The 12,896-nt window shown below is 36.5% G+C and overlaps 1 protein-coding gene across 2 annotated transcripts; it reads left to right on the top strand.

Annotated features, from left to right (window-relative positions):
- The first annotated feature begins 731 nt into the window (after window positions 1–731).
- LOC105172195 (Cyclophilin-like peptidyl-prolyl cis-trans isomerase family protein) lies at window positions 732–4,824 on the top strand. Of its 2 annotated transcripts, none has more exons than XM_011093557.3 (7): window positions 732–1,018; window positions 2,521–2,544; window positions 2,773–2,863; window positions 3,266–3,358; window positions 4,029–4,061; window positions 4,300–4,356; window positions 4,518–4,824. In XM_011093557.3, the coding sequence occupies exons 1-7, from the start codon at window positions 840–842 to the stop codon at window positions 4,626–4,628; spliced, it is 588 nt and encodes a 195-aa protein (XP_011091859.1). In that variant the 5' UTR covers window positions 732–839; the 3' UTR covers window positions 4,629–4,824. The 2 variants fall into 2 exon arrangements, with proteins under 2 accessions (XP_011091859.1, XP_011091860.1); XM_011093558.3 differs by having other exon boundaries at window positions 733–1,018; window positions 2,776–2,863.
- The last annotated feature ends 8,072 nt before the right edge of the window (window positions 4,825–12,896 follow it).

Here is a 12,896-nt window from a genome sequence, read left to right as displayed (position 1 = left end):
TTCACCACTCTCGGGTTCCCAGAAGGTCCCCAGGCATAATTTCATCCTATGGCTTGCGATTTTGGGAAAACTATCCACAATTGATAAACCATGGCCGTCATACCTATGCGCCTGTATATTATGTGATGAGGGCGCAATGGAGACACATACTCATCTATTCTTTTGATGCCGTTATGCCAGAAGATGCTTGACAGCGATTCGACGGATTGTTCGGTTTGAATGGCCTAATAGAGAGTGGTCACGGAACGTTGAGTGGGCAGCAAGAAAATGGCAAGGAAAACATATCATTAACTTGGCTTATCGTGCACTCCTGGCTGCTTGTATTTACCATATTTGGAGGGAACGAAATTTGAGACGCTTTGAGCATACGGAGTGATTACCGAATATCATAGCTACCATTATTGTGTAAGATATTAGACAGAGGATTATCAGTGTTAATTTATCTCGTTCTGTTAGTTCACGTGCGTTATATAGATTATAGTGTATCCCTTGGCCTGTCGAGGGAGAAACCACCAGTTGAACACTGTTGTACTGTACGATCTTGTTTTATTAATGAAACTTATATTTACCCAAAAGAACAAAAGTATAAATTTGCCTCTCGATGCTTTTATAATAAAAAAATTTTGTACTTAATGTTTTATTTTGTTCATAAAACATAAATATATATTTTTTTAAATTTTTACATTAATCAAATATGCTGCTAATTTTAAAAGTATTACATAGCACGCTTTGTGCTGGTACTTGGAAAAAACAGAAACCCCGAGAGCCAGAAATCCCGACTTTTTGCAAAATCATATGTGCGTTTGGTGAGTAATAAGCACTAAAGAAGTAAAATTTAGATGGCCTCGGGAGGCGGCGGCGCCAACGGCGGAGGAGCGGCGGTGGAGTGGCACCAGAGACCGCCGAACCCTAAAAACCCCATCGTCTTTTTTGACATTACTATTGGCAACATCCCTGCTGGCCGTATCAAGATGGAGCTTTTTGCTGATATTGCCCCAAAAACTGCAGAAAATTTCCGGTAACACCAAACCCACCACCTCAATTACATGCTCCAATTTGTATACTTAACATAATATTACTATTTTTCAGGAGATAATAAGTGCAGAGTAGCAAATCCTAGTTCGAATATATGCGAGTAACTTTTGTTGTTCTATCCATGTTTTCTATTATCTGTGGGAGAAATGAAGTTGGCAGTGATTGTGAGTTTGAAATGTTAATCAATCTATACTTTTTGAATTTGGTGTTGATTAAGGGATGGGAATGGAACTGAAAAATGATAACCACATGCCTTTGTTGGCTTTTAATACTAAAGCTGCTTGCTGATCCACTTGATGCTATGGCTGAAATGTATACTTGAGGAAAGGTAATTCCTTGTACCGACTGCAAAAGAAGTTGATACGCATATTTTCTCTAACTCTATGTTAATGTTTGCTCTGCGGGAATCACTGAGCATGTTACTGAACCACTCAATCATGTAAAAGACTTGATTCTATAAACAGGAACTTGCAAAAGATGCTATGTGCAGTATAATATCTTCTGTTCATGTGCAGAACTTAGTATCTTCTTGAACCAAATTTAGTTTGGAGTGGCATAGAGCAACCAGTTGACAAGTAACTTCTCTGTATTTTAACAAAAAAGGGTTCTAATATCCTTGTATTTTGCTCTGTTTTTTCTATTTGGAAGTTGTTGTCTCTCAGAAAAGGTTTGTCAGATCCTTGTATAATGCTTACTGTCTGTTATATATTTGGATCTCTCTCTCTTTCTAGAGGGCAGTGGAACAAGCTCCAAGTAGCTGATCCAGATAGGGCAGGATGAGCCTTTCTTAGTTGTGTAGAGTTGAGTTGACTTGTTGAATTTTATGCAGACAGTCTGAAGATCAAATGGAGGCTGTAGACTGCTCCATCTTAGAAACAGTTACACTGTCATGCTTAGGGATGCTGAATAGACAATTATAACTTTTTTCTTCAGCTAACAGGAGCAATAGACGGTAGTAGAGTATGTCATATGAAATAGCAACAGAGAAGGCGTTCAAAACTACAGGAACATAGTGGTGCTGCCAACAATTTCATATATGTGAAGCAACTTTTTGAGTTGATTGCTTTTCAAGTTTGCTTTGTTATTCTTGTTGATTTGCTTAAACTATTTTTGTGAAGATGTATGGTTTTAGTTCTTGTCCAATCCTATGCCGAAGGGCGGATGTCGCTCATATATGTTAAGCAATCTGTTTTCAATCAATTTCTTGGGAGTTATTCATGAGAATCCCCATTGTTGTTCCTGTTCCTTCCAGCTGTAGTAAGTTGAGATGCTTGTTTAACAGATGACTTGAAGTGGACTGATGTTCTTGTTTGTTAAGTCTGCATATTGTTGGTTGTGACGCTATTTAACCTTTTTGTTCAAAAGGGAGTTCCAAATTTTCTTGGCTTGCTTGTATGTGTGCATGCATGTTCGTTAGTTCGTGTGTATCGGCTCTTTAAGTGGTATACTGTAACTAACCCTTTTTCTCTTACTTTGCTTTTCCAGGCAGTTCTGTACAGGTGAATACAGGTCTGTTCTTCTAGAATTTCACGTTATGATTTTGTATCTTGATACATTTATTGAATCATCCTGCAATTTTTTTAAATTTACTTGTATTTATAGGCTTGAGTTCAGCATGAGGTTCAGAAAATGTAGTTTTCATGTTTCCTGAGTTGTCTTAGAGTGCTTGATTGTCCGTGTTTTTTCCGGTTGATGTTTACACCTTGTTATCTATTTTCTTTTGCTGGCTTGAATTAGCAGAAAAGCTGGATTACCTGTTGGGTACAAGGGTTGTCAGTTCCATAGAGTGATCAAGGATTTCATGATTCAAGCTGGTGACTTTCTGAAGGTCTCATCCTTCCTGTCCTTTTTTGTCCCGTATTTCCTTGAAGTCTATTGTATGTTCTAAGAAAATCTATTCTTCTTTATGTTCATAAAGAAAATTAGCATGAAGGAGATCCAATGTGACAATGTCCATGGAGCATATATTGTATTGAGAACTCCCATATATCTGGAGAATACCCTGTCATGAGCATAGTGTTCGGAATTAACGAGCAAAGGTCCTTTTACTGATCAGACCAATCCAATATGTTGAACGCCGTTAATAACATAAACGATCAAATATTTGGGTCATCAAGTTTAGTCACTACAGTATCTGAGACTATAATATATGGAATTAGTTTCATTATAGTTTACCCATGAACTGCATTATGTAGTCCACAATTTTACCAGGTATGTACTTAATTGGCAGGGTGATGGCAGTGGATGTGTATCCATTTATGGAAGTAAGTTTGATGATGAAAATTTTGTAGCGAAGCACACTGGACCTGGGCTACTGTCAATGGTATGTCATATTTTTTTCTGAAATGGAATTTATATTTTCATTCCATAGTTAAGGTAGCTACTATAGGTTAAGTTACATTAACAATTCAGAACCCAGTTATTTGCCTGGAACTGAAACTCTTGGAATTGTAAATTCTTGAACTCAATGGTTTCGGCAAAAAATTTCAAATGACTCTGTATTAAATAGATTGGAAATTCATCAGTTTCCACAAAATATAGTTTAAAATGAGAATTGAAGGATTACAAATTTTTGTAATGTGGAATTATCCAAACAAGTTCAAAAGATTTGTTATTAGGGAAATGAAATCCATAAACTTCAAATCCATCAACCCAAACACAAACAAACAGAGTGTTGAGATTTAAGAACCTCAATACAATGTTAATAATGAATGCCCAAATCTTATATTATTCTGGAGAATTTTGATTTCCCTGTACAGTTCTTTTAAGCAAAGGAGCTGATGGATTTACTTGTCTGGTTGTCTTTACTATTTGGTTTGGTAACTGTCGATGACTTTTAAACTAGTCATATCTATATCTTGTCATGCTAAGTCACTTAGCTTGTAGTTGGTTCTTGTTGCCATCGGTGTAGATTTTCTGTGGTGAAAGTGTTATCTACTCTAAATTTGTGATAGTATTTTGGTTCTGACTAGATTATCTTACTATCTTGGCAGGCAAATAGTGGGCCAAACTCTAATGGGTGTCAGGTAACAAATAGAATTAACCTCATTCATTGCAATACATATTCAATTTAGGCTATGTATCCTGAGAAACTGTAGCATATGATTTTCTCCCCATACTAAGGTGAAAGTATAGACACAGTTTCGGATACATGAAAATAAATTGAAAATAAACTACTACTTAGGCAGCTTTATTTTACTCCAATAGCTGTTGATCTACTCATCATTTTTTCACATTACTGATTGTGCAAATTCCCTATGGCAGTTCTTCATAACTTGTGCCAAGTGTGACTGGCTTGACAACAAACATGTAGTTTTTGGGGTATGTATTGCTGTACCATCTCGATTCTTCAGCTCCATCATGATCTGTTAAGGGAGCTTTATACTTTCTCTCATTATCTACTCATCCATGCTCTAAAACAAGTGTTTAAATTTTGGTAACCGAAGGAATGTTACTAAAAATCTTACCTGATTTTGGTGCAGCGTGTGCTTGGAGACGGTCTTTTGATCGTAAGGAAGATTGAGAATGTAGCCACTGGACCCAACAACCGACCTAAACTGGCTTGCGTTATTGCGGAATGCGGAGAGATGTAAAACACATATGCTGTGCTCAAAGGGATCACTTTAACATATTGATCATCTGGTGACTTACCAACACAACTTTCCTGAACTATACTTGCTGTATTAGTCAACACTAACTAATTTCAACTTCTACTGGCCGAGCAGATGCTGATAACTGTATTAGTTCTGGGATGCCTTACCAAACCTTGCAACAAAGATTTGTTGCTCATTTCTTGTTGAATATTTAACGAAAACCTGCATCTCTGAATATCATACGTCTACGTTTAGCCCGCCTTTCTGTCAAAACGCAGATTACAAGGCTTCAATTGTCTAAGCTCTTTTTCAGAAAGCAAAGATAAACTATGTCAAAGACACAGGGAGAATGCTAGCTACGTTTAGAGTTAGCAAATGAGCTGAACATGCCCGAAATTTTTTCTCGCTATGAACTTTTTCTCACAAACTATCTGCGGAACTTTTTGACTGTTACATCCGCTTGCTCACCACCGCCCCAGAGCCGGCGATACCTCCATAACCATTGTCCTCACCTCAACTCACTGATTCATTTTCTCCGATCTATTTCCTTCTTTGCTGCACGATGTGCCCACTTCCCACTTCTTCTCCCTCTTCACCCCTTCCCACGACCTCCATCGCCAAGCGCATCAGTCGGCGACACCTCCCTCACCATCGGACTTAACTCACTCAGGCGACTCATCCCTCTCACTAAACTCCTCCCTTACCCCCTTTTTCTTCACTGATGCCGTGCCACTTCGTTGTCCTTGCTCACAAGCGGAAATGGCTGAATCACTACCAACCTCTGACTCAACCACTTCCTCCACAGACCCACCTGACCCTCTAGCTGCTCCCCAACAAAAGAAGTCATTTGCACACATTGTACCGAAATCTACGGGTTCTCACTCTCAGTCAGACCCCTCACGAGCTGCAAAAAAGTCCTTCCATGAAGATGAGCTCCAAGGCATTGGCACCACTTTCACGTTCAAAGGCGAGCCCGGCGTTAGATTTTCCAAGGAGGAAACAGGTTTTCTAGCCGAATGTCTCAGGCTTGCATTAATTGGTAAATTTTCACATGGATTGTCTAGTGCTAGTTTGACTAGTTAAGCTTGCTGTACGTGGAATTGTTTCTGTGGGTCTTATTAATCTTAAGCATGTCCTTATTCAACTGTCACATGAGGAGAATTTCTCCAGATTATGACTTAGGATAGATTGGCAATTTGATAGGTTTCACATGAGAGTAGTTAAATGGACTCCAGAATTTAATCCCCAAATTGAGTCCCCAATAGCACCTGTTTGGATTAAACTGCCTGAGCTCCAATGTCACTTATTTGAAAAAAAGAGCTTTGTTCGGACTAGCTAGCTTAATTGGAAAACACGAATGGATGAAACCACAGCAGACTTGTCTAGGCCTAGTCTTGCAAGAGTTTGTGTCGAACTTGATCTAACTCCCTGTGTTCCTGCAATCTTCATTGGAGTAGATGATTTTACCTTGAGGCAACCTATTATCTATGAGAACTGTCCTCAATACTTTAACTTGTGTAAACATTTGGGACATGAACTGCATGCCGTGTGGGATAACAGCAAGATGTTGGCATAGAGATTGGGCCTCGGACTTATGATGTTGTCCTACTCGGGCGAGGCATGGAAGACAGCCATGACGAGGGCCAGCGCCTAGGATGTATCGAGTGAGTGTTGGACATGAGATGGGCGTTGCGGGCGCATGCGTAGTGCCGTAATGCCGAGGCAGAGCAAGGATGCTCCTTGCCATTGAGCAATGCGTCGGTAGGTTCCGAGATAGTGTGCGAGACGCTAAGGCACGAGTGCCGAGAGCCTCAGCGAGCATATAGACTGTCGCTATACTCTGATATGTGCGAAGGCTGGTCGAAGGTTAGGCGTAACCTTAGACACCGCACAAGCGAAAAATATATGAGAATTACATTCCGTTGCAAGAAAGAAGAGCACGCCTGTGACAGTTGGTATCAATATAAACGACCTTCCACAGCGACCTCTTATACAGCCACATACTCTATCAAGACAATGCTGGATCCTAAGGACAAGAAAGCACATGAGGCTTGCCGGGTTCGTCCCCCGACTTTGACCTTCCGACGCTCAAATTAGTAAGATCGAATAGCAAATATGCGATCAATAGTTAAGTAGACCGAAGATAACTAAAATGCCAATTATCTCAAATAACATTGCGTCGAAGTATTTATAAGGCCCAGGTGGATACTATTGTTTGGGCCACGTGTCCTTATCTGAGAAGAGGACGTCCTCGATCGGACGGTCCTTAGATTTCAGGGTTTTCTTTCTCCAAATGGGTCTGGGTTTTCGGTCTATCCGACCTAGTTAAATCTTGGAGACGAGATTTTTATTAGAAGGGAAGAGTTGGGACATCCATACAATTTTGTACATAATTGAGAGACTAATTGATAATTATTAAGAAAATTCAAATATAATTATAAATAAATTATGAATTGAAATTGAAACATAATAAAACTTGAACGGAGTAAATTGGGGGCCATTTTAATATTTGAAAGTAAATTATATTAATTAAGAAATTTAAGAACCAACGCAATAGGTATTTTGAGAAAAATTTAAATTAAATTTAAAAAAAATAAACTAACTAAAATATAGAAAATGGTGGGAAGTGGCATGTGCAGCCCCTCCTACCGCCGCAATTTATTTTCTTTAAAAAGGACATACACATACATTTTCGCACACACAAACACACACACACACACACACACATTTATATGCACACACTACCGAAAACAGGTACGAAAAGTTTTTTATTTTAATTTATATTAGTTTATATAATTATATTATTTGATTAGTTCATTTACTAAATATAATTTATATTGATCGATATATTATTTAATTGAAAGCTTTATGGTTTTGATTATTTAAATTAATGTTGAATTAAATATCCTATTTGACTTAAAATATTATAATTGATTAATTAAATTACTATATTTGATAAATTTAATCATTACTAAAGTTATTTTACTCAATTTTATCGAATCTATTGATTAAATACTTAATTATATATTTTAGCGCTTTTTTAAATTCTATAGTAGCGAGAAATTGATAGAAAATTCACTAAAATATTTGAAAATTATATTTAAAAAATATTAAAAAAATACAATTAGAATTATTATGATTATTAAAAAGGAAATGATGAGATTCTCATGATAATTCAATTTAGAAATGTTATTAAGAACGATAACTATAATGATATAAGGGGTTTGATAAAATAATTTTTTATGAATCAGTCGATAAATTAAATATATATCTGATAAGCTTAAAAATTTAGTTATTTACCAAATATGGAAAGGAGGGTGAAGTTTTGATATAAAAGAAAAAATATTAAAAGATTTGGGAATAATATATGGATATAATTTAATATTTTATTTAAAATTTATGATACTTTCTATATATTGATTATACGTTTTATTGGACGTAAAGAAGAAGTAGAAGACTGAACAACCCTTTGTATTGCTGTAACCATTTGACATTTGAGGTAAGTATAGCTAATTGGATTTATATATATGTAGATATTATATATATTCATTGTTTATATATTTGATCATAAATCACTTGTTGGGTTGCCTTGATATCTGTAAAATTATTATTATGTGTTTATATATAGTTGTATTATACAAATGTAAGATGAATGATTATGTGATCGTATAATTGATTGGTGAATGAAATCAAATAATGGGCAAATTGTTGATGAAAAAATAATTATTAAATAGAAATGAATGATGAAGTTAATAATATTGTTGTTGTGAATTGGAATAGCAGATGGCTTACCTAACTGGGAGGAAGCATATTCCAATGATTTATGATAATATGATTAATGACGAGTTGTGTGCGGCCATTGATCAATGAAGATGATGTGTCATATCATACGAGTTATGTGTTATGTGATATGAGTGATGATGGGATACTATACGAGGTGTGTGCTGTGTGATATAAGTGATGATGAGATATCATACGAGTTGTGTGCTAAGTGGTATTAGTGATGATGGGCCATCATACGAGTTGTGTGCTGTGATATCAAAAAATACAGAAGAAGTATTGTGATTGAGATGATGATACCCGACAAACTCCATTAAATGATGAACTCCAATTTGGTTGAGTAGCGCCCTAAGAGAGATAAATGATAATGTCAAATATTATGTCATTAGCTAATTTATGATTGTGGGCAAGTGTTATTTTCTTACTTCTGGTGTTGCTATATGATGAACATTTATTGGTTGGTGCAATTGCATTATACTTGACTTGTTGTATACGTATATGTATATATAGACTGGTTAGCTATACTTATTGAGTAGGGAACCCATTCCTTACTATATATTTTTCAGGGAACAAGTAACAAAGCGACTCTCTAATTGGACCATAAGTCGATCATCAGTATACTAAGTGAGTCATTGGTGTCATCTTAGGTAGGGAGTTCTAGCAATATAATTGGATAAGTATTAAACTTTTAGTAGATTTATATTTTAAATTTTGTAACAACTAGAAACTATGATTTTCTCCTTTCTCTATACATATAAATGCTAAGTTGAAGATAAAATACAAAATCTTGATGATGTATGTCATTATATGATGTCTACACAATATATCAAGTAAGGTCGTGTTTACCTGGTTGCGTCCCATATCCGTCTTTGGATTAATTTGGGACTATTATTGGGCTTGTGCCAATTGGGATAAGTACTGGGCTGTTTACTTCCCAGACAAGAATGGCAATATATCCTTACAACTCTATTTACCTACAAGGATTAAATCGATCATTTACTAGTTGTATTACCTTTTTGCCCCTAGAAATTTTTATCACTTCTAGTTGAGTTTCCCTCCACATATGCTTGACTTCCACCAATTTTTTGTGCGAAGAAATGAAAAACAAAAGAATCAATCCATTATTTTGATATGAAGTAAAAGAACAAAAGTGAGGACCAAAATAGAAATTATTAACATACATTTGAAAGTGTAATAATTTATCAAAAACTTCATTAACTCCTTAAAGCACAAGTTGATAAGAAATTGAAATGAAGAAAAACACAAGCAGCTGGGAATTGAAGCCATATTTAGAGTGTTTTTTATACAATACAATCGAGCGCAATAGTATAGCAAATCTCTCCAATCATTACATAGCAAAAACGGTAGCAATACATTGCAGAGCTCAAGAAAAGCAACAACACATGCAAATTGTAGTGCTTTTTACACAACTTCGCATGCTTCCTCTCAGATTGTCCCTAAGACCACAACTATTTGGCAAGAAACTCTGTTAGTGATGTCTTGTTGGAGGCCTTGCCAACATTCTGTCCGGTTTGTAATAACAACAAAATGTCCTCTTAATTTAGATGACAGCCACTGAGGATAACCAGACTCCGAGGGTACCACAAATCCATTGCAGCAATTAGGATGCCACAAATGAAGTCCTCCAGAGAAATCATGGTTAAGGATGATGTTAGTAGCAGAACTGCTGATTGAATCCTTTACCTCTTCATTTAACTGCGGCCAAAAATATAAAACATCAGTTAATGAAACTGATAATCAGTTTGATGAAGGATATTAAAAATAACATTTCAAATAGAGAAAATCAAAGCTACAAAGAAACATACAAACGAGAACCCAAAAAACTCCTAAAATCAAAAGTTTTATTACCTCAGACTGAAAGCTACCATTGACATTGCTAGTGGAAGGCTTCTCCATAATGTCTCTTGATCCCTAAACACCCAACATTAGAACATCAAAAAACTAGCTTATATCAAACAAAATTCACAAATGGGTAGTCATAATTTCCAAAAAAATGTGCACGAAATTCCAAAATTTTCACTCGCTGAATCAAGAACCCCATTGCCAGTACCTTTCAATCTGGCTTTGCCTTGAGACTGCACTGATGAAGCAGCACTTCAAGAATTGGCTGCTGTCAACCAAACAATCAAATTCTTTGGTTTTTGGGTTGTCGCTTTTTGTCTCCCAACAACATGTATTTCCATATAATCTTTTTCTCTTTGGAAATTAAGAACCGATTCAAATTTAACCGTGAACCGATGCCGGATACGCCCTCGCACGCCGGCCGAAGTCGACGGGATCGCCCCTTTTCGTCGGAGTCTTCTGTCTAAGATTTCTGCGTCGTCCCAATGAATTTCTGGGCATATCATATATCGTTCCAACCCTCTCACCAAGACGAACATTTTCATACCATCAATTTGGATTTTTATTGATCGGAAAGAGTGGGTTCCGACCACGAACTCTGAACGGTTTTTGCCTCGATTCATCGCCATTCGGACGAATTCCGGTTGCAGACTACCATCATTGGATTCACCTCGTCCTGGTGGTTCTAACGCGACCAGCCTCGTCCATTTTTATCAAGGATTGGCTTAGATCCGAACAATTTCCTTGTCGCGTCGCCGCTCAATGTCGTGCTCAAGGTAGTAGAGCTCCCTGAATACCGACCTGTCCAATGTGGATTAAAATGCACTCTCTCATTTTTGCTTTGGTTTTAGGAAGAAGATCAATGGGCAATAGAGATCTAGATTGGAAAAGGAAGGAGAACAACCAGAGGCAGTATTTGGGAATATAATTTGAAGAATGAAGGGGCAAATTAGGGAAAGAAGAACGCAGAGTTTTCGGGATAAATTAATCACACTCTTGGAGGCCGAATTGTAATCCAACAACTAGTAAAGCATCTGACCGGGCTTTGGTCATCAGTCACGGGCTGGCCAATTTGCATGTAAACGGGCGTATATCGACGACTATGCCGGATATACTTCTTAATACTTGCAAGTAAACACGACCTAAAGATATGGTTTATCTTATTTGGTTAAATATGAAATTAACATAAGATGTAATGTAATTATGGAGGGGTTGTGAGATTCGTGGCCATACTGCGATTAACAGAGTTGTTCGTCAAAATTTGAATTTAAATATTGCTGACTTCAGGAGCTTTCTAATTGTCGGAATTATGCTAAGTCTAAAGGGAGTTAATTATTTTTTTATTATAAAAAAAAATTATTTTATTATAATTTTATTTAAATAAGTAACACAAACATGACGAGTCGCGATTTGAAATCGCGACTCGTCATTAAAATAATGGGGAAAATGGCAAAAAACCTGAAGTCGGGGTAGTAAATCCCGACTTCAAGTTGGGATTTTGAATCACGACTTGGTATTTTGCATTTTTTTTTTCGTTTAATTATATTTATATAATTTAATTTATATATAATTAATTTTAACAACATACTAAAATCCAAAAATTAATAAAATTAACATTGCATTAACTTAAAAAATTACAATTAAGGGTACAAATGTAATAGTTATTTATTTTGTACAATTGTAAAAAATTACATTAAATTATACAATTACAAATATAAAAAATGTCCACCCGTTCCACAATGTCGTTTGTGGCGTTGACGTCGAGGTCTTCTTATTTCCTCGCCCACATTTTGAACTGGCTCATTTTGCGCCTCATTTTCTTCACCACCAAACCGACTTGATGTTTCGGAACTTGACTCCACATTGTCACGATATGCACCAAATAATGGAAATGGAATTGGTGAAATATTATATCCTTGTATATATGGTTGATTAAAACCAAGACCAAGGTCAAGAGAATAATCTTGTGTTTGGTTTGACATATATGGAGTCAATTGAAACCAATCACCTTGAGACGGTTGAGGCATATATAATCTTGAGGCGGTTGAGGTACGTAATAATCTTGAGGCGGTTGAGGTACGTAATAATCTTGAGGTGGATATACTGTAGAAGGACTAGCTATATCCATCCTAATATCATGACGTTCAACTGAACCAGTTAACATTCGGTTAGAACTTCTTCTTTGCCTGTGGGATGTTGTGGGAGCATCATCCGATGGAGAAGCAATTTGTTGTGGCTGTTGGGTTATAGCTTCCTTGATAATATGTAATTCATGTTCAAATCTATCCACCAATTGACTATATCCTTCGATATTTAGTGGTCTAGATCGACATAAAGTTTCAAGGGCATTCACCTCATTTGCCTGAAAAGTGTAGAAAAATAATGAGCCTTGTGTTGTTAAATATATATATATAATAAAACATGTAATATTATATAACAACGTACTACAACTTGCAACATAGGTGCTTCTCCAGGTTGGTACCCGCTTTCTACACGTCTATCAGTAGATGACGATACGAAATTTCTTGTTATGTTGTAGTACCACTCCAATAACCTCGTTCTGTTTCCCTTCTATTGGAAATGAGTGGCCTATGTACAACCGTGTCATATCGTCTTTGCCATCTA

Source organism: Sesamum indicum, linkage group LG10 (assembly GCF_026168435.1).
Source record: "Sesamum indicum cultivar Baizhima isolate 11 linkage group LG10, ASM2616843v1, whole genome shotgun sequence".
NCBI lineage: Eukaryota > Viridiplantae > Streptophyta > Magnoliopsida > Lamiales > Pedaliaceae > Sesamum > Sesamum indicum.
Note: the sequence above shows the minus strand (reverse complement) of the source record. Positions and strands in the feature narration are given on the sequence as shown.